This window comes from Myripristis murdjan, chromosome 23, assembly GCF_902150065.1.
Source record: "Myripristis murdjan chromosome 23, fMyrMur1.1, whole genome shotgun sequence".
Taxonomy (NCBI): Eukaryota; Metazoa; Chordata; class Actinopteri; order Holocentriformes; family Holocentridae; genus Myripristis; species Myripristis murdjan.
The window spans coordinates 25,114,439-25,135,854 of NC_044002.1; the positions used below are offsets into that span (position 1 = coordinate 25,114,439).

A 21,416-nucleotide genomic window follows, 5' to 3' on the forward strand; every position below is an offset into this window, starting at 1 on the left:
TTGGGGGGTAAAATATTCAGAAAGATAGACAGTCCTTGATAGTTTTGGTGATTTCAAGTCATCAGCGAACTTTCTGCTGCTTTTAGGAAAATGAATGTCGACGACTTTATTACAGTGACGGAATATAACACACACCCAGTGTCCACTTTATCAGCTCCACCTGTGTAACCTAATCTAATCTAATCCAATCCAGCTGTTGTGCCATAAAGTTTCCTTTCCTGCTGCCTATAATGCTCAGCTTTTCTTTTTGTCACAGTAATAGAGGTGTGTGTGTGTGTGTGTGTGTGTGTGTGTGTGTGTGTGTGTGTGTGTGTGTGTGTCAGTACCTGTCGAGGATTTGCAGCTGCACAAACTGGAAAGTCAAACAAGAATAAAAATAAAGTGCAGAGGCAGAGAGCAGCTGCAGCTCGTCGTGACTCGCTCTGCCTTCACATCGGGGCCGAGCGGCAGATGTTGACATCGTGATATGACTCATGATCTTAGTAGGATTGATCATTTCTGCATCATAATTTCAATTTTCTCAGAGAAAGCTCTGAGAATCATGGTGTGCTTTTAGCTGGGTTCTGCACCAAACACAGCTTTGGCATTTTACATCTGGAAAATACAGTTTGCAGGCCAAGGCGCCTCTGTAGCAAATAAAATTTATTTCTTTTTGTTTTTACATTTTTTTTGGTGGATTTTATGGCAGTTTTCCTGCAATTAAGTTTGATAAATTTTCTGCTAATTGTTTTTTTTTAATTGATTTTATTTATTCACTTTATTTCTTTTTGTTTTTACATTTTTGGGGTGGATTTTATGGCAATTTAATTGTAATTAAATTTGACTAATTTTCTGGTTCTTGTTTAATTTTTTAAAAATATATTTTATTTTTGTTTCTTTTATTAATTTTTGAGTGGATTTGATGGATTTTTCTTGTAATTAAGTTTTTGTAATTAATTAAGAAAAATATTCTTGTAATTGTTAGGGTTAGGGTATTTTTTTTTTGAGTCACCATCACTGAGCTGACCTTTCTTTTTTTAAATAAAAAATGGGCAAATTTTCTGGTATTTTTTGCTAATTTTATTGTATTTTTTTCTCAGAAATCAAGTGAATTTTCCTCAGATTTCAGTGGTTAAATGTAAAATAAAAACACTGACTACTAGAACTTATTGTTAGTAACTTCATGATCAGTTTTTCCCCGACACAAAACCTCAGGAGATGCAGCGCCTCAGTTAAATAAAATGAAATAATAAAATAAAATCAAACCTAGATTTTTCTTCCTTAAGTGAGCCGCCTCGTTTAAATCCGGTTTCAGGTTCCTTCTCCTCCCTCGTTCCCTGTGTGTGTGTGTGTGTGTGTGTGTGTGTGTGTGTGTGTCTCGCCACAGGGTGATATAGCTAATCTATCTGACAGTGTGTATGTGTGTGTGCGTGTGTGTGTGTGTGTGTCTTATGTAACAGTGTTTCTGCTCTGTAATGAGACGAGCTCTAAATCTGCTGCTGCTCTGTCATTTATTTTTCTCTTCTTCATTTCTTTCCTCTTTTCCTTTTCTTTTCTTCCCGGTGGTTTCCATGCGACCCGACTCGGTGTGTTAAGATGCTTATGCAAATCAGATTTGGGAAAATTCATCTCTGTTATGAAACCCCCTCAGACAGTGGCTCCCCTTCACAGTTATAAGAGTTTTTTTTTTTTTTTTTTAATTTTCATTAGCTGTTTATTTTTTAATTTTTAATATTTGTTGTCAATCTGCTTTAGTTTCCAGAGTGGCTTCACTTGTTCCAGTTTAGTTTTTATCATTTAAAAAAAAGTTTAGTTTTAGTTGTTTGTTAGTTTTAATCACATGAGTTTTTTTGTGTGGATTGTTTGGTAATTTTCTTGTAATTAAGTTTTGCTTATTTTCTGGATTAAAAAAAAAAGATTTTATTTTTTCACTTTATTTCTTTTAATTTTTTGGGGGTGGATTTAATATAAATTTTCTTTGTAATTAAGTTTGACTAGTTTTCTGGAATTTTTTAATTTATTTAATTTATTCACTTTTATTTCTTTTTGTTTTGAAATTTCTTGTGTGGATTTTATGGGAATTTTGCTGTAATTAAGTTTAGTGAATTTTCTGATAATTGTTTTATTTTTTCATGTCTTGAGTCTGATGTTGAAACTCAGTTTCTGAACCTGATCCACACACAGGTCACATGACTGGGTGGCCTCCGTGTCTGTCTGCTCTACTTCAGTTAATCCAGAGTTTGTAATCCAGAGCAGATGTGGACAGAGCGGTCAGGTGTGAGGTCTGACTCCTTCCTCTGTGTCTCTCTCTCTTCCTGTCCAGGATTTTCAGGATTTCTTCCCCCTCCCGTCCTCTGGCCTGACCGACCCACCAGCCCGCCATCATGAACTACCTTCGCCGCCGCCTGTCGGACAGCAGCTTCGTGGCCAACCTGCCCAACGGCTACATGATGGACCTGCAGAGGCCGCCGCCGCCGCCGGCCTCCTCCACGTCCTCGCCCGCCTCCCCGGCCACAGAGAGGCGGCAGCCGCCGAGCCTGGCGGGGCAGGGCCAGGCCTCCGCCCCGGCCTCGGCCTCCGGCTCCGGCAGCTTCCTCAGCTCCTTCTCCAGCGTGGTGAAAAGCGCTCAGATGGCGCAGAGCGTCGCCGCCGCCGCGCAGGCCAAGTCGGCGGCGGCGGCGGCCGAAGGAGCTCCGGCGGGAAGCACGCAGCCTCCCAAGAGCGCCGTCCGCAAACCCAAAATCCTGCTGGTCATCGACGACCAGCACACAGACTGGTGAGTGCAGCTTCCTGTGAGTTCCCTCAAACTGGAAACCAGCCCGTATGAAGAGCAGCCCGCTCAGTGTTAATCCACACGCTTAATCTGACAGGACGCGCTCTCTAAATTATACCTGTAATTTGTGGACAAGCTGCTTCCAAACATACTCTCTTATTTAAACTCATTTTTATTAATATGACAAAGTTTTAATAAAGCTAACATTAGCATCGGCATGATCAATATCAGCCACATATATAACATTAAACATCAGCAACATACATAACAACATACATGGGAATGTCTCCCATAAACAACTAAAGTATAATGTTAATGCTGAGGTTGTTAATGCTGCGTATATATTAAAAAAAACAAAAAACGTATTCTCTTAAAAATGTTAATTCATACACACATACTCCATTTCCACCTCTGGACGTCCAGCGGTTCAGTTCCTATGGGTAGCATTTCCTGTTAGCTTAGCATAAAGACTTGAAGTCTATGGGAGTCGTTAGCCTGGCTCTGTCATAGTGAACAAATAAACCTCCCAGCAGCTCTCGGTGCAGCAGCAGTCTCTGTGCATGAGGACGTGCACGGCGGCGTGTTGCTGTTTCTGTGAAAAATCGAGCCAATCCCGTTGCTTCTTGCCTCTGTTTTCATCAGGCGCCATGACGCTGACTCAGCTGTTTAAAAAGCCGAATGATGATTGGCTGAGAAGCTGCTGCTAGCGTGCTAGCGTGCTAGCGGTTAGCGGTTAGCGGTTAGTGTTGGTTGTTGTGAATGCAGAAATCAAATCAGGCTCTGCACTGTGAACACACTGAAGTAAAGCTGTGAGGCGTTTAGGTGACGTCAGGAAACTTTGACTCCCTGGCGTCTGTGTCGTGACATCATCAGAGTCATTAGAATACAAAGGAAAACGGCTGCTGTGTGGGTGTGTGTTGGTGTGTGTGTGTGTGTGTGTGTGTGTGTGTGTGTTGGTGTGCAGTTTTTCCTTTTGCCCTTTAATAAGTTTAGTCATGTAACCAGTTAGCAGCAGTTCAACCAGTGGAATTTGTTCAAGCTGATGGTCATGATGTCGCTCTGTTACCATGGCAACTGAACAGCGATTAAAAAAAAATTGGCATGGCAACAAACAAACATCAGCAACAAAAATACATTAAAAAGACATAGAAAATACAGAAACAGTAGTACCAATAAACAGAAACATCACACACACACACACACACACACACACGCACACACACACACACACACACACACACACTCATAACTCTGAAAAAAAGAATATCTGTGTAAAACATTATCCATTTCCAGAGCAGGACGTCCCAGTGGGAATCAAACCCTCCATCCTGGCAGCCTGGTGTCTGGATTAAAGGAAGAATACGTGTAAAATCAGTTTTTTATAACAGCGGTGTGACTCGATCACAGAGGAGAGAGAGGCTGAAAAAAGTAATCAAGTTTAATTTCAGGTTTCAGTGAGCGGTGTTATGAGAATCAGGAAGATAAATTTACATATTTAAATTTGCCTCTGAGATTTGATTTTTTTATTTCTTTTTTCCTTATTTTATTTTAATTTAATCTAACTTATTCAACTTATTTTTTTATTTTTATTTTGATGAACTTTCATGTAATTCATTTTATTTTAATGCAGTGGAAATTTTAATGATAATATTTAAAATTTTTATTTTATTTTAGTTTAATTTAGTTGATTTTATTGAATTGATAAATCCATTTTATTTTATATTTTATTTAATTTTTTAGTTTCAGTTTATTTTTACTGAATTTGATGCAGTTTAATGTAATTCAGTTTAACTTTAATTCATTACTTTGATTTAATTTTAGTTTAGTTTATTTTTATTGAATTAATTCAATTTAATGTAATTTAATTGAATCCTTTTTATTTTTTTATTTTCTTTTATTTTCCCTTACTGGCCACTGGGTGGCGCTGTAGTTCAGGCAGAGCCAGAAAGTGAAGCTCCCTGTCAGTCTGCAGTTTGTCTGAGCGGGTTGGGCAGCAGGGGGCGCCAGCACATCACATCTGGATGTTCCTGTGAAGCTTTTTCTTGTGATGCTGCTGGAACAGGAGGCCATGCTGACAGGCACACACACACACACACACACACACACACACACACACACGGTCCAGTCAGCCTCACATGGGAATGTGTTTAAAGTTGCAGGATTTCTGTGTGAAATGAAAGCAGATGTGACGCCTGCAGGAGCAGCAGAGACACGTTTTGCACCGCAGACGGAAACACATCACGCAAACTCAAAGTCAAAGTCAAAACTCAAACTTAAACCTAAACTCAAATTTAAACCTAAACTCAAACTTAAAGTCAAAACTCAAACTCAAACTTAAACTCAAACTCAAACTCAAACTCAAACTCAAACTTAAACTTAAACTCAACCTCAAACTCAAACTCAAACTCAAACTCAAACTTAAACTCAACCTCAACCTCAAACTCAAACTCAAACTCAAATCCAGATCACCCTGGATGCTGCAGGTGGTCACGTTGTGGTTCTGATTCCTGTCAGACGTCATCTGTGTGTTCAGCTTCGCTCCAAACCAGAAGCCAGATTAACTCTTTAATCTCTAAATTATGACGTCACAAGCTCGAGTCTCTGGTCACGTTCCTCTGCTCTCCTCCCAGAGCGAGCCGTGGGGTTTCAGAGCTGCCACATCACTCCTCCTCCCTTTCCTCCATTCATTCCACGACGATATGAACATGAACTTTCAGAGCCTTCACACTTTCTTCACTCCAGTTTTCCATCAGCGGAATAAAGTCCTCCACATGAGTTTTCCTGAAAGCAGCAGCACTGTTATGTTGGCTTTTCAGGAGGTTTTGGGCCCTGATGGTGCGTTCAGGTGCCGTCTGACAGACAGCAGAGGCTGCGGTCGTTGTCTGCTGTGCTGTCATGAAGCGACATGAAGCCGCTGAGAAAACGACGTGGCTGGGAATTTGATTGTTTTTTTATCCAGTAAAAACTGTGTGGTGAACTCGTTCGTCTGCTTTCCCACATTTTGGAAGTACAGAAATGCACCGCTGCCCTCTGATCTCGGGCATGCTTGATCTCAGAACTTTGGTTTATTATTTATTTATTTATTTTTTGTTAGGATTATTATTTGTAGTAACAGTAGTAGTAGTAGTATAAATGATTTTATATTGCTAAATAATGTTTCTTTTTTTCTTTTTTAATTTCATCATCGTTGTTTTTGTTATTGTTCTTCTTCTTCTTCTTATTATTATTATTATTTTTGTTATTATTTAAGTATTTTTATTTTCCTAAATCATGTTGTTTTTGGTGTTTGCTCTGTAGGAAGTGTCAAACAGGTGACTGTTTATTAATTTTTTCATTTTATTATCCTTGTTTTTATGTTTTTTATATGCTGTGTGTTTATATGTATTTATATTCATATATTCATATATTTTTAAAATATGTTAATATTTTAATAATTATCCCAATTCATGTTTAATTTTCCTCTTTTTACATTTAATACATTCTTATTATTGTTATTATTATTGTTATGTCATGCAATTTTTAAAAATATTTTTTATTATCCTAAATCGTGAGGTTTTTTTGTATGTGTATTTGTGTGCCTGATGATTCCTGTTTGCTCCGATTGGATCTTCCTGTTTGATCTTCCTGTTTCCTTGTTTCTCTCTCTCTCTCTCTCTCTCTCTCTTTCTCTCTCTCTCTCTCTCTCTCTCTCTCTCTCTCTCTGCTGCCTCACATCTGAACCTCCGACCTGAAAGTTTGAGAAAGAAAAAGAAAAATCTGTGTAGATGCAGTTTGGTTCCTTGCAGCCTGTAGCTGATCCTGCTGGCAGCGGTGTGTGTGTGTGTGTGTGTGTGTGTGTGTGTGTGTGTGTGTGTGTGTGTGTGTGTGTGTGTGTGTGTGTGTGTGTGTGTGCGCGTCATTCCAGTGGAGAGTCTGCAGGTTTCCGTGGCGACAGGCCGGTCCTGCTGACAGGCCGGGCCTCCGATCTGAGCGACGCACAATACAAGAGCACAGAGCATCGCCTGGTCCCTGTCTCTCTCTCTCTCTCTCTGTCTCTCTCTCTCTCTCTCTGTCTCTCTCTCTCTCTCCTCTCTCTCTCTCTGTCTCTCTCTGTCTCTCTCTCTCTCTCTCTCTCTCTCTCTCTCTCTCTCTCTCTCTGTTTCTCTGTCTCTCTCTCTCTCTCTCTCTGTTTGCTCTTTCCTCTGAGCGTCTCTCTGGCTGAGCGTTTTGTGTCTCCACCTGTCAGAGAGACACAAGAAGAGGCTGTCAAAAAAACAAAAACAAAAACTGAAAAAACCCTAAAAAGCGGTGAAAGAGGTGAAAAGGAGGCAGTGGATCCTGATGCGGCTGCAGAATCACATCAAACAGAAAAGATCTGCGCGTCTCGTGCATCATTTCACACACGTTTCCCCGAATTCAGCCGCACAACGTGAAAAATGACGGATCAGACGGCTTCAGAGCTGACCCAGGCTAACGACTCCCATAGACTTCAAGTCTTTATGCTAAGCTAACAGGAAATGCTACCCATAGGAAGTGAACCAGTGGACGTCCAGAGGTGGAGATGGTGTCCAACATCTGGTCTCAGTCTGGGGGAGTCGGGAAAAGGACAAGGAGGATTTTACCCAAAATGTTGGAATATTCCTTTACAGTCTACTTGCCTTCTGGTGATTCTATAATGAAACAAGATCATTTTTCATAAACATCATGTTTTTAATGATGTAAAAACTCGTTTCCAGAATCTTCTTGCATCCAGTGTCTGTGTCTCGATCCTCGTGGCTGATGTGCCTCGTTGGTTTCATCCCATTCGTCCTTGTCCCGGGACGTTTGCTGGAGACAGGTGGGATTATCTCATCCCACTGGCAGGTTTTGAAAGCCGTGCTGGAGGAGAGAGCGACGTGAGCGCTGCAGACGGAGGCTGAGTGTCCGTTCAGACGTGAAGACGATGCTCGCCGGCTCGCCGTGTGACTCATGCGCTCTCTGCTAGCGGCCCGTAAAAGCCGGCGGAGCCCCGCTCGGTGTTTATGCAGAGGGTGTGTGCCGGCCCGGGACGGGGAGGCCCGCTCCTCTGGGTGTTTACTTTTGGCCCCGCGCTCGGGCCGGCCAGCCGGGCAGCCCGTAAATTCAATCGATCATTTGGGGTGACGACATGTTTTGCGGCGCCTTGAAACGCGGCTGTGCGGCGGCGGGGGGGCGGGGGGGAGAGGGGGAGAGGGCGCCGCCTGCAGAATGTAGGTCAGCCGTCCTGAAGATTCACGGCCTGCAGGACCAAACCAGCATCAGTCCTCTGGAAGCTCGACGCCCGCCTCCCGGCAGCTGAACACTCGTCTGTCACTCTCTCTGTATTTTGCATTATTTTCTCTGTCATCCAGTCACAGATCACCTGCTGACCTCTGTCTGCATTCTATTATTTTCTATTATAAAAATACTCCCTTTTTAAAAATATATTTTTTAAAAAATGCTACTTTGGCTGATGAAGAGAGGAAGTGCAGAGTGTCTTTAAAAATACATAAATTAATTAATAAATAGAAGATAATTTTAAAAAGAAAAAAAGAAAAAAGAAATAATGTTAAAATAATTTTAAAAATATATAACCAACTAGGAAATAGTATGAATAGATAGTATGAATAATAGATATAATAGAATAAATACATCTAAAACCATACTAAAAATATTAATATATAGGAAACAAATGTAAACTATATATTTATATGGATGTACTTGAGACCAGAGACACTGAGCCGCTGCTGCAGCTTCAAACTGCAGAGGAGCCTCACAGTGACCTTTGACCCCTGGGGTGAAACACAGCCGTGCATGTGTGAGAGAGACAGCATGACAAGAAAAATATGCATAAACACAGTGTGTGTGTGTGTGTGTGTGTGTGTGTGTGTGTTCTCTCCTCTGCAGTTTCTGCTGATGCCTGCAGCGTTTTTCCTCCTATATTCCTTGTGATAATCAGGTGGCTTTTAATCTGAAGGGCAGCATATGAGCTGGTGAATTGATGTGATTCCTATACAGCCTCCACACACACACACACACACACACACACACACACAGTTTCTAGTGTGAATTCTAGTGGTTTCCAGAGTCCCTGGACAGTGCTGCTGTGTTTCAGGGAAGTGTGTGTGTGTGTGTGTGTGTGTGAGAGAGAGAGAGAGAGAGAGAGAGAGAGACACTCAGCGCTCAGCTCGCTGGACAGGAGCTGTTTCCTTGGCCTTTGATGCCATAGAAGAACCATTTTGGGTTCCTGAAAGAACCTTTTAGCCCAATGGTGCCTCAGAGAACCATCAAAAATGGTTCTTTTTGGTGCTTTATTGAACAATTTTTCCAGAAAGTTCTTTGTGGACCCAGCAGGTTCAGTAGAGTTAACTTTATACAAAGCACTTTACACAGGGTCCTCCCTTCAGTTTTAGTGTAATGCCCCTTTAAAAGCATGTAGTGTGCTGCGTGTTCTCTCCTCCTTTTCTAACTGCAGGGAAAAGATCCCAGCTAACACAGTTACTGTTTGGAAAAAGGAGCTCAGTCACTTTTACTGCCAGGACATTTGACATGAGACACTTTGGACTTTTACTGCAGGAGATTTTTACTGCACTACTTCTACTTCTACTGCAGTCACATACCAGCAGAGGAACAGTACTTCTACTTCTACTGCAGTCACATACCAGCAGAGGAACAGTACTTCTACTTCTACTGCAGTCAGATACCAGCAGAGGAACAGTACTTCTACTTCTACTGCAGTCACATACCAGCAGAGGAACAGTACTTCTAGGGTTAGGGTTAGTGTTAGGTTAGGTGTGTGTGTGTGTGTGTGTGTGTGTCAGTGGCTCCTGGTGTTTGGGGGCAGGTGATGTCACCATCCAGTCATTCTGCTTTTCACCAGCAGGGGTCAGGCTTCACACAGCTGCAGGTCTGGGGTTTGGTTTCTCTTTAAAAGACTCGTGTTTGGGATCATAATGTCTAGTTTCACTTTGACCGCAGGCTGCAGACACGCCAGGAAACCACAGGACACACACACACACAAACAAACAAACAAATAAACAAAGTGTGTGTTTAGGAGATTGTTCAGATCATTAAAAGCACCTTTGCCGTGCGCGGAGGCCTTTCCGCTCGCCGCGCGCCCCGCGAGGTCACGCTCTGTAATCATGGAAAAAGTGAGTCATGATTTCGCCCGGTCACAAGGTATTTTGGAAGGACTGTTGAAATTTCAGCTCTCCTTCAATCAAATAAACAAAAGATATTTTAAGGTTGTTTTGACTGTGGCTGCTGTTTGGAGCAGGAGCCGCTCGCTCGCCCGCCCGCCCGCCGGCTTGCTCGCTCTCTGCCACTGCAAATGGAAAACACGTGCACACAGGAGGGCTACACGCTGCCTGCACACTGAGACGTTTATCTGTCGGCGTGATCATTTCACCAGCGATGGCCCTGACGCTGGGCAAACTTCATGTGCATCGTAAACAAATCAGTTTTCTGTCGTTTCCCTCAGCTTGTCTGTGTTTGTCTTTGCAGGGCGAAGTATTTCCGGGGGAAGAAGCTCAACGGGGAGTACGAGATCCGGGTGGAGCAGGTATGAACATGAATACATTTCTGCACATCCACTTTATCAGGCACACCTGTTGAGCTACTCGTTAACACAAATATCCGATCAGCCAATCACACGGCAGCAACTCAGTGCATTCAGGCCTGTAGACACGGTTAAGACGATCTGCTGGAGATCAAACCGAGCTTCAGAGCGGGGAGAAAAGGTGATTTAAGTGACTCTGAACATGGCGTGGTTGTTGGGATGAGTGTTTCAGAAGCTGCTGATCTGCTGGGATTTTCACCCACAACCTCCAGGGTTTAGAAAAAGAGGAAGCATCGTGTCGGTTCTCTGGCCGTGTTGATGCCAGAGGTCACAAGAGAACGGCCAGGCTGGTTGGAGCTGATAGAACGGCAACAGGAACTCAGATAAGCTCTGGTTCCAGCCGAGGTCTGCAGGAGAACATCTCTGAAGGAACACGAGGAACCTTGAGGCAGCAGAAGAAGAAGAACTCACCAGCGACAGGAAGCTGAGGCTGCAGTTCACTCGACTCACCAACACTGCACAGCAGGAGGTTGGAGAAACATCACCTGGTCTGATGAGTCTGGATTTCATCGTGAAAACGTGGCTCCCTCCTGCCTTGGATCGGCGGCTCAGGAGCTGCTGTGATGGTGTGGGGAGATTTTCTTGGAAGTAACTAATTACATTTACTCAAATTACTCTAATAAAGGAGCTTTTTGTGTCATTTTATTTTTACCCTTTTGCTGAAGTGTTGCACTGAGCTCCCCTCCATCACAGAGTACAAACACACTCTCTGAAGCATCAGGACCTAGACCTTCATAAAGTGAGAGACTGTGGGGCCTTTCACAATAAAGGGCTGGTTTGCAAAGATTAGAAGAGTAATCTGTCTTTATTTAATTTTTTTTTTTTTTTTTGGTGCACTCTTTTTTTTTAATTTCCAAATTTTCAGTGGAAAGAATCCAGTTTGGACTTTGTGCTCTCGTTCTGTAACTCAGTAACTTTTTACTACATTCCAAATGAGGTTCTTTTTACTGTAACTTCACAGTAGATTTTTACATCAGTACTACTACTTAAGTAAAATATCATCACAGTAAGAGTACTTCTGCTTGAGCACCAATTTGTAGTACTGTTTGGTACCAACTAACCATCGTTTCAGTGCCACAGCCTGAATATCTGTCTACCTGTCTGTCTGTCCACCTGTCTGTCTGTCTATTAAGGTTTTACGATTTTTATATATATTTTTTAGCAGTGCTTGTCTAATACTTGTGATTTATCAGCTGCTGCACTGTAAAAAAATAACAAGTCATGTAGTCTCCTAATCAGGGTTCACATCAAACCCCGATACCTTGTTTCTCTTCAAACAAGGTAAAAAAAAAAAGATAATCCCACTTGTTTCCAGTGCAGTTTCACTTGTTTCACTTTATTTATTTCTGGGAACAAATACAAATGTGTTGAAACGAGGCAGAATGAGGCAGATCAGCCGCTGGGATCAAGAAAAAGACACATGATGCAGGAAAATCCCGGGAGCGAGTTGATGAGCGTTGGAAATCAATGAGATTATCTCATCCTGCTGGCAGATTGTCGACCCTGTTGGGAGAAAAAAAAAACAAAAAACAAGATGTTACTGCTGAAGATGAATCTAAATGACTTGTTAAGATGGAGATTTTTTTTTTTTTTTTTATGATTTTTGCAGCACTCGTACCTCTTGACTGTGCCGCTGCTCAGAAATCGAATGCCAGAGATTATCTCGGCCTCTGGAGCCGCTCTGCCTCTGAGAAAGGTTTATTTATAACCCAAACCACGATTTGCCAAGTTTTCGGGGAGTATCAGTCCCACAGTGATGAGTCACCACGGCCAACCTCTGCCATGCCGCCTGGAAATAGCAGACTAGACTGTACGAAAATTTCAATGTGACAAAAGATTATTGGCTCCATTAATGACCGTCCAGTGCAGCACGCCGCTTTTAACCCAGACGAGCTGTGGCGATGGATATTCATAGAAGTGCTGCGTGTTAGGTCTAGACGTACAGTATTTACAGTGGGTCGATAGCATCTCATGTCTTTTTTTCCCGCCCTATACATCTGCAAGCCATTGTTGAGGCTGGACTTGTCTTTGATACAGAGCGCTGGGATTTTATGGGAGAAGGAACCCCCCCCCCCCCCCCCCCCCCCCCCAAAAAAAAAAGCATCCGCAGCTGGAATCAAGATTTTTTTTTCTGTGATGTGAGCTGTGAGACGGATTCAGCTATCGAACCCCAACGAAAACATGCAGTGCAGCTAATTAGACGCCCTAAATCAACAGCGAGGAGGCGGGCGGGGGGGCGGTCGAGCCTCGGGAGCCTCCGCGTTGACCTACATAGACCCACCGCTGTTTCCCAGAAGCCCTCAGTCCTCAGTCAGCGGACGGGTCAGTGGCTAATTGGCCTTGAGCGGCCGGCCTCGCCCAGCCAGGTCAGACGCCTCGTCGGCTGTTCAGCACGACGGAAACCCGATCGCTGTGAGAAAAGTTAGCAAACGTGCTGAAACCTTTTTAGAAGATGATGATAAAAAGCCCAGAGAGAGAGAGAGAGAGAGAGAGAGAGAGAGACCCTTTGCATCAAAACTTACATCAACAGACACCAGCATCCAGGCCGCAGTCTGATTTTTTTTTTTTTTTTTTTTTTTTTTGCTCAGGAAGGTTCCCATCTCAGTGGTCTGCTCCAGTTCTCTAAATCAGTGGTTCTCAAACTTTTTCATTAATGTTCCCCCATTGAAATTTTTTTTTCAGCCAACCACCTCCTTACAGGTGGGAAAAAAAAAAAAAAAAAAAAAAAATCCGATATACAGAAGGTCAGCCTGGTTCAAACCCGGAGGGAAAACTGGATATAAAATGAGCTTTATCAAACATTTTATTTTTTTTTATTGAGCTTATTATACCATAGGTTAATTATTTTAGGAATTATGCATGACTCCATACTTTTAATTTTTTTCTCATGTACCCCCTGCAGTACTCCAACGTACCGCTAGGGGCACATGCACCTGCATTTGAGAACCCTTCAGCACAGGAGGAGCGTTTATTAGCCAAAGGAAAGGAGATGATGCCGTCCCATAACTCCTTGCAGCAGCGAGATTTAAAGTGGCGTTCACATTTCACTGAGTTTTGCGGCGGCTCTTCATGCTCATCATCATCATCATCATCATCAGAATGTGGACCGTAACACACATAACGCTAATTCAGCATGTTTGAAACTTGAGCATGATGATATTTACAGCAGCAGGTTGGTAAGCCGCACATGTTTTACCTGCAATATTGAAGGAATCTAACAATTATTTTCATCCAATCAAACCAACTGGGATTCATGAGGATAAATGTGAACACACATGAGGGGAGCATGACGTGACAGCCGTTCGGTTTCTCTTTAGTGTCCGGTGGCCTGTACTCCTTTTCTTTATTTCTTTATTTCAGCTCCAGCTTTGGTATCGAAGTCGTATTTTTCACCGCGTCGTCCGCGTGTCTATCGCCTGAGTGAAACAACACGGTGAGGATGCACGAGGGCGGCGGTCTCAGATGAGCTTTTTGTTCTCCATTGTCATGATTTTCACGATAACATTCGCCGTTGCATAATTGCATAGTTGAGTGTCAGCGCCGTGGGAAAGCCTTTACTGTTTTAGTATTACTTTCAATTATTTCCATATTTTTTCAACAGTTTTCCATGGATGTTTGCCGGTCATACTCCACACAGGAAGTTCATTTATAAAGGAGATGCTCTAACTCTCTCTAAAGAGCTCCTCCTTCTCGTTTGCCTGATTGAGGAGCCATGCAGCGCTCACTTATCCTCCTTTTTTTGCGTGTGTTTGAAAACTGCCGCAGCTCAAGGCCACTGTCAGACTCACCGACGAGTGCCGATTCCTCTCTAATCCCCAAAATTTATCTGTGGAAAATCCCGGATATAATCTCGCTTTTGGAGCCTGGCATCAGAGGTCAGAGGAGTCTCTGACTGAGGAATCTGATAATTCCCAGTAAACGTCACAGTGGAATTATGAGTCCACAGCTGGGAATCAGTCTTTACTATTTACACGAGCCATTTTTAAGTGACATTTAGATGTTTTTCGGCCTGTTTCCACGGTTTCCCTTTCATTTGGCACCAAACAAATACAACAAATACGCTGTTTGTGGTTTTGAGTGAATTGTGCTGTGAATTGAAATCTGTTTTGGGCTGCAGTGCTGGGTGTTGTGGCTGCCGTAAACAAGCTTTGACTGCACCACACTGCATTTTTTCTCCCCGTTGAAAACGATGTGAAAAGAATGCGGCGCTGTGCAGAGGGCCTCCTTGTTGACTCATAACTTCAAGCGAACGCCAAGTACAGAAAGTTTCCAATACGCTAAAGGTTAATGTGACAAACAGAGCCGGGAGTTTTATATTAACCTGTCTCGCTGTCGCTCCGTGTGTCAGCTTAATCCCCTGCGGTTTTAAAAGCAGAGTTAATGTGCCGGTGCACGAGGTCAGCGCTCGTACATCACGGAGCCGAGGAGCCGCCGGTGAGTCACGGTAACGCTCCAGATCCAGGAGAGCGACGAGCCTGATGATGAAACTCACTATTTTCCTGGACGCTCTTCTCCTCTCCACAACACACCTCTTCCCCGCTCTGTCCCAGTGAGAGTTTTCAACATGTTACGTAACTTATTTTGGAAAAACCTGGGACTAGACGAGGAAAAATAACTGCACCTTCGGGTATTTCCATTCGGTGACACTTCTCTTCATTTCAGAGGGAAATCTCACTACTTTATATTTTTATTGCACTGCAATAAGAGTTCCTTTGCAGAAGACGCTTTTCCATGCAGAACATCAGACGTGCTGCTGTTAGAGTGGAAACCGGCCAACAGGACATGGAGCAGTCAGAGCTACGACATCACATACAGGTTAATGCGGCGGGAATTTAACCGTTCTTCATAACAACTACTTTTACTTTTCACACTGATCTACATGCTGCTGTTAATAGACACAACATGCCGAGTCAGTGGACACCCCACAAGGCCCTCTTTGGAGAAAAAAAGGGAAGTGGGTGTGTCCTTGGAGGAGGTGGGCGTGACCAATGAGGAAGTGGGTGTGGTCCAATCAGTTGTGAGAAGTCAATATGTTGTTTCTTGGCCTGAGGTAAACCTTGCGTCTAAATTTTGTGGTGACTTTTTTGGTAGGGCCACGCCCCCTGCATCTTAAACAGTGACATCATCCTGAACTAGTGGCTCTAAATTAAAATTTCAACCAATAAAACCTTCACAAATCTGTAAACATCCCCTCTCATCCACCTCAACCCTTCAAAATAAAACTCGGTTCCACTCCAAACTGAGATCCCGTTGGTTTGCACTTGTGAATGATCCTTCCCTGCACCATGTCCCGCCAATACTCACAGGAAATACATCAAATCAACAAAGTAAAAGTCCCCTTCATGGGCTCTTTAAGTACTCTGTGTGTGTCCTAGAAAACCACCGGTGAGGCTGCCTTCTGTTTTTTATTTCCCTGAACTGTGGAACAAACTGCCCGGATACCAGACCGACAAGCTCACTTAGTGTTCTGAAAAGGAAACTAAAGACAGATCTTTTCAATGTGGCTTTTATTTTGGAGTAATGTTATAGTTTTTCAGTTTAATCACTGGTTTTCATGTTTATTTTCATCCTTGAGTTTATTTTACCTCTATTGACTTTTAATTATTTGTGTTTAACATTTAATAGTTTTTACAGTTGTAATTTTTGGTGTAGCGTATTTTTTTTTTTTTAATTGTTTTCTACTGTTTTTATTTTTATTTTATTTTATTTTATTTCTATATTCTTTTATTCTTGCAATGTGCAGCACTTTAGGCTGCATGTTCGGATGAAGGGTGCCATAACAATAAATTTGAGTCGAGTTCGAACAACTTATTCACGTTTCACACTGATCGGGCCACACCCACTTCCTACCAGGCCACGCCCACTTTTGTAGTTCCTCAAAGGCGGTCATGTGGGGTGTCCTCTCACTCGGCGTGTTGCTGCCGACATATTGGTCATCACGAGGCCACGCCCACTTCCTGTTGTGAGCTTTATTACAGATTCTGGGCTAGGAATATTAGCTCTGTTGACTTTCATTCATCCGTTTGTTCACAGTGGAGGGTGGTGTGACGGGGGCGGGGGGGGCTGTACTCTTGTTGGGGAGCAACATGTTTACTTGTTTTTTTTGGGCATCTGGTTGCTCAGGATGGATGGTTCAGCTGTGCATCTGCCTCCGATTTCCCCGCGCGCTGCTTCACCGGATTATTTCTCTGTTCACAAGGTGGGAGTGATTACCGGCTAATAAATTCTCCGGGATGTGCCTGAACGCAGCACTGCACTCCAGATCTCTCAGCTGCATCAGGATGTGGCTGAGCAGCGAGAGGAAGTTCACGCTCAACAGCGAGCCTCTGTTCTGCAGCCCGCGCTCTCGCTGAAGAGCTGCCGATGAAACTGAACGCAAAATATTAAAATTTCTCCCGTCAGACTTTTGTTCGCACACGAGGGAAGCAGTTAGTCCTGATTTCTCTAACAGCTACACCGAAACCACATTTGGTTCTAAACCCGTGAAGCTTTTGAAGACTTTGAAGCCTTTTTACGCTATTTAAATTTTTTTTAATGTCTGTATTTATTTATCTATTTATCTATTTATTTATTTATTCCTTGTCCTAAAATTTTCATGATTATCTTTTGTAATTTTTTTTTCAAAGTTTTAATTAATTTTATGGTAATATTCTTGCAATTTTTATATACAAATATAATAATTATAAATATAATGGTAATTAATTTGACATTTTTTTTGCAAATGTTCTGGTCTTTGCTAATTTTCTGCTCATGTGTAGCTAATTTTATTTTATTATTCTTTATTATTTTATTTTTGGTGATTTATGGTAACTTTTTTTTCTAGTAATTTTGTGGCATTTTCATAGTAATATTCTTGCATTTTTCCTGTCTTGTTTTCATGTTTTTGTTCTAATTCTGTGGAATTTGTTCAGGTTCTAAAGGGTTAAAGGTTGTTTCATCTCAGTTTTTTTTTTTGTCATAGCAACTAAAACACTGAAGCAATAAAAGAGGGACTTTTTTGTCGCAGGAAAACATCTATATTTAGATGGAGGGAAGCCACACGATAAGAGGCTCCATGTGGACCGGAGCGAGCTTCATCAACAGCTTTCTGGTCTTACACTGAAACAAAATAAAAAATATAAAAAGCTGCATCCCCACCAATCAGTGGAACAGCAATTAGCAGCAGCAGCAGTGTTGACGGGATTATAATGAGCGTTTGTGTGAGAGCAGAAAGCTGAATGTGGTTAAATGTGGCCCGGCTGTGGTCTGCGGACACACTCGTGGGAAAAAGCTGCTTCTTCATGTCACTTTTCTTCTGCCAGGACAGGAAGTCAGAAGTATAATCTGTCGCCAAGTCAAGTGCTGCTCGTCAAAAATATCACCAAAACAAATTTTGAAATGTTTTGTTGTTGTATTTTTGAGTTCAAGCAGTACAGATACACACTTCATCAGCTCCACCTGTACAGTCTAATCTAATCTAATCCAGTTGTTGTGCCATAAAGTTTCCTCTCCTGCTGCCTACAATGCTCAGCTTGTCTTGTTGTCACGGTAACAGAGGTGTTCATTCACTTCTGTGTTTGGCATTGAGCTCATAGTTTGTGCTGCACTTTACTGACAGCTGTTTCCACTATTCTGTCCCTCTTCATTATATTTAAATATAGAGGACAAAAAATCGGAAACAGCACTTAGTACAATGTAGTCCAGTACAAGACCTGTGCAAACTACAACCTCAGTAAGAAACACTAAACTGACACAAAACTGGATTTTTCACTTGAGGCCTGATACTGATATTGTCTTTATCTGTTCAATTCTTCTGTGTATTCCAAAACAAATCAGAAAACGCATTCTATTCATATGTTGATTTACTGTAAATGTAGCTTCAGTTCGACCGCTCCTCTTCACGTTGTTCTTCCCGGAGGACAAACCGTCTGGCTCGTGTTCTCAGGTCGGAGCGGCGACCCTGACACGAGGCACCTGAACCACCTGAACCTCGCTGACAGATTAGCACACGCCTAAAAATACAGCGGAAGATTCCAGATGAGCTGCCGGCAGCCGTGTTTACTGTGCAGCCGCAGGTCCCTCAGGCTAAATGTGGCTGCCTGTAAATTGTTTTACCAATAATAACAATACTGCTGCTGCTGCTGCTGCACACGAGCCTCAACACCGTCTGTGCTTTTTGACAGGTGTTGTAGTGCAGGAAAATGATCAATAAACCTCTTATTAAAATATAAAAGGAATTTTTAACAGGTTGTGACTCAGGAATTGTCCTCCTTAGAAGTACTGTTCCTCTGCTGGTATGTGACTGCAGTAGAAGTAGAAGTACTGTTCCTCTGCTGGTATGTGACTGCAGTAGAAGTAGAAGTACTGTTCCTCTGCTGGTATGTGACTGCAGTAGAAGTAGAAGTACTGCTCCTCTGCTGGTATGTGACTGCAGTAGAAGTAGAAGTACTGTTCCTCTGCTGGTATGTGACTGCAGTAGAAGTAGAAGTACTGTTCCTCTGCTGGTATGTGACTGCAGTAGAAGTAGAAGTACTGTTCCTCTGCTGGTATGTGACTGCAGTAGAAGTAGAAGTACTGCTCCTCTGCTGGTATGTGACTGCAGTAGAAGTAGAAGTACTGTTCCTCTGCTGGTATGTGACTGCAGTAGAAGTAGAAGTACTGTTCCTCTGCTGGTATGTGACTGCAGTAGAAGTAGAAGTAGTGCAGTAAAAATGTCCTGCAGTAAAAGTCCAAAGTGTCTCATGTCAAATGTCCTGGCAGTAAAAGTGACTGAGCTCCTTTTTCCAAACAGTAACTGTGTTAGCTGGGATCTTTTCCATGCAGTTAGAAAAGGAGGAGAGAACACGCTGCACACTGCATGATTTTAAAGGGACATTACACTCAACTGCAGTGAGGACTCTGTAGACTTGAATCTAAACGGTCCTCACTGCAGTTTTTCACGGTGCAGCTTTTATTGTGAAATTTGGAAAATGACAGAAAGTAGAAGCAGGTTCCTCTTCTCGCCTTCGCTGACTGAGCTTTTATTGTGAAAGGTTCCACAGTCTGTCACTGATCATCTGTTCTCTGTGATGGATCTGGTTTAAAATGAAGTGAAGGACAAAACTCAAGCGGAAAATGGACTGAAGGAAAAGTCAAATTACTGACTTTAAAAAAAATACAAGTTCACACATAAGCTACTCAGCTACAGTGACGTGAGTAAATGTGATTTTCTGTGCTTTACTTCCACCTCCTGCTTTTACTTCCCTTTTGTTTTTCAGTGGAACCTGCAAAAAAAAAAAAAAAAAAAAAAAAAAGCTTTCTCATCAACATTATAACTGAACTATTTTTACATGATTTGTCAGAAAGTGAATATTTTTGGGTGTGTGTGTTTATTTTTAGGCTGTCCAGGTTCACACGGGACGTTAGTGACACATTCCAGCTTTGGCAGAGATTGGATATTTGTAATCATTCTCCAGAGAAGTCATTGAATTTATATATTTATGTCATCACAAACACGATATATATATATATATTTAAAAAAAGCGACTCCGTAGTTGAATGCATGGTTAGGAACCTCCTGCAGTACCTTTACAGACCACCAGGGGGAGCGGGGGCCACTGGTGATGGTCTTGATACACCTGGATTAAAGTTTAAGATGCGACAACAGTTTAGACTTTAAAGCTGGAAGTGAATCATGGAAGAAAAAAAAAACAGTTTGTGCAGTGAAACATCCTGATGGCTGCACAGGAAGTGATGCGTTTCCATTTTTTAATAAATAATAGAGACGAAAAAACAGGAAACACGAGCAGCGACAGAGAAAGGAGAGCCAAACTCCATCAACAGGAAAATCCAAGCCCCGCCCACTCTGTCTGATTGACAGGTGATCTCCCTGGGAAGCACAGAGCCGAGGCACCATGGCGATGAGCGCCTAGCAACGACGATGTCACCCAGACAAACCAAAACGAGGAAGTGACGGATTACCCCTTTAAGTGAGCGAGCTAAGAAAGGCGGCTTTGTTCGGGTCATGTGACCCGCGGGTCAGCAGATCAGACGCAGAAGAAGAAGAGCTGTCTCTGCCGCATCACTTCCTGTTTTCCTTTCCCAGGGCGAGACGAGCGGCTCGGCGCGTCGCCATGGTGATGTGAAAAACCTCTCCGTCGCTCCACACGCTGCCCGCTTCATCCGTTACTGACCAATGACAGCGGGCTGCTCCGCCTCGCCCTGAGTCGACCAATCACAGACGACCTGCCAAAAACAAAGCAAAAAAAAAAAAAAAAAAAAACACTTTCTGGTTTAATCTGGTCGCAGCAGAAGTCAGCGCCGGCCTGGAGATGCACCGACGCTGGAAATCCATGTACATGTGTGTGTGTGTGAGTGTGTGTGTGTGTATGTGTGTGTGTGAGTGTGTGTGTCTCAGAGTCCTTCTTGGCGAGGCGAGATGTTGCACACAGATGTTTCTTTCAGTGCAGAAGAGCTGAGAGAAAGGAAGGCGGCCAAGTGCTCGTCCTCGACCGGCGCCTCGTCGTCCCTAAATGAGATTACGGCATTCACCCCCCCTCCTCCTCCCCCCTCACACACACACACACACACGCCCCCTCCCGCCTGTGTGAGCGCTGCACAACACAAAGTAAAGCGCGGCGTGTTTCTTCACTTGGCAGGAGAAGCGACAGTTCCAGGAGGAGCCTCTCCTCCCCCGCTGAGGGCGCACGGGGCCGCAGCGCCCGGATGAAAGGCCCGTTTCTCTGCGAGGGAGGTGTAATATCGCCGATAATATTCGCTCTTCGCGGAGATGAAAGGCTGGCAGAGCAGGGGCTCGCGGCGCTCCCGGTCGCAGCGTGAGGCGCGTGCGGTGACAGCGCCGCGCCGCGGACCGACGCCGGCGGGTTGGGGTGAGGCGACGGTCAGCTGCCGGATCTCATGGATCATTTTTTTGAAGCTTTCCATCCATCAGGGGCCGATTGACTGAGCCCGCCCTGTTTCTTATTCACTCACACACACACACACACTCACACTCACACTCGTCAGGCGCTGTGAAGGCCCGTCAACGCGACACGCCTGCTGCACGGCTGCGTCGGCGCTGCCAGCTGCCAGGCGGCTGTCAGTCACCCAGCT

The 21,416-nt window shown here is 43.4% G+C and overlaps 1 protein-coding gene across 1 annotated transcript in view; it reads left to right on the top strand.

The window, feature by feature from the left end:
- The window catches only part of syn3 (synapsin III), a 130,646-nt gene that overhangs the window by 11,544 nt on the left and 97,686 nt on the right, over positions 1-21,416 (top strand). The window contains exons 2-3 of the mRNA XM_030045653.1: positions 2,303-2,755; positions 10,232-10,289. Coding sequence (XP_029901513.1) covers positions 2,364-2,755; positions 10,232-10,289 — 450 coding nt within the window. The 5' untranslated portion in view covers positions 2,303-2,363. The remainder of the gene's footprint in view (positions 1-2,302; positions 2,756-10,231; positions 10,290-21,416) is intronic.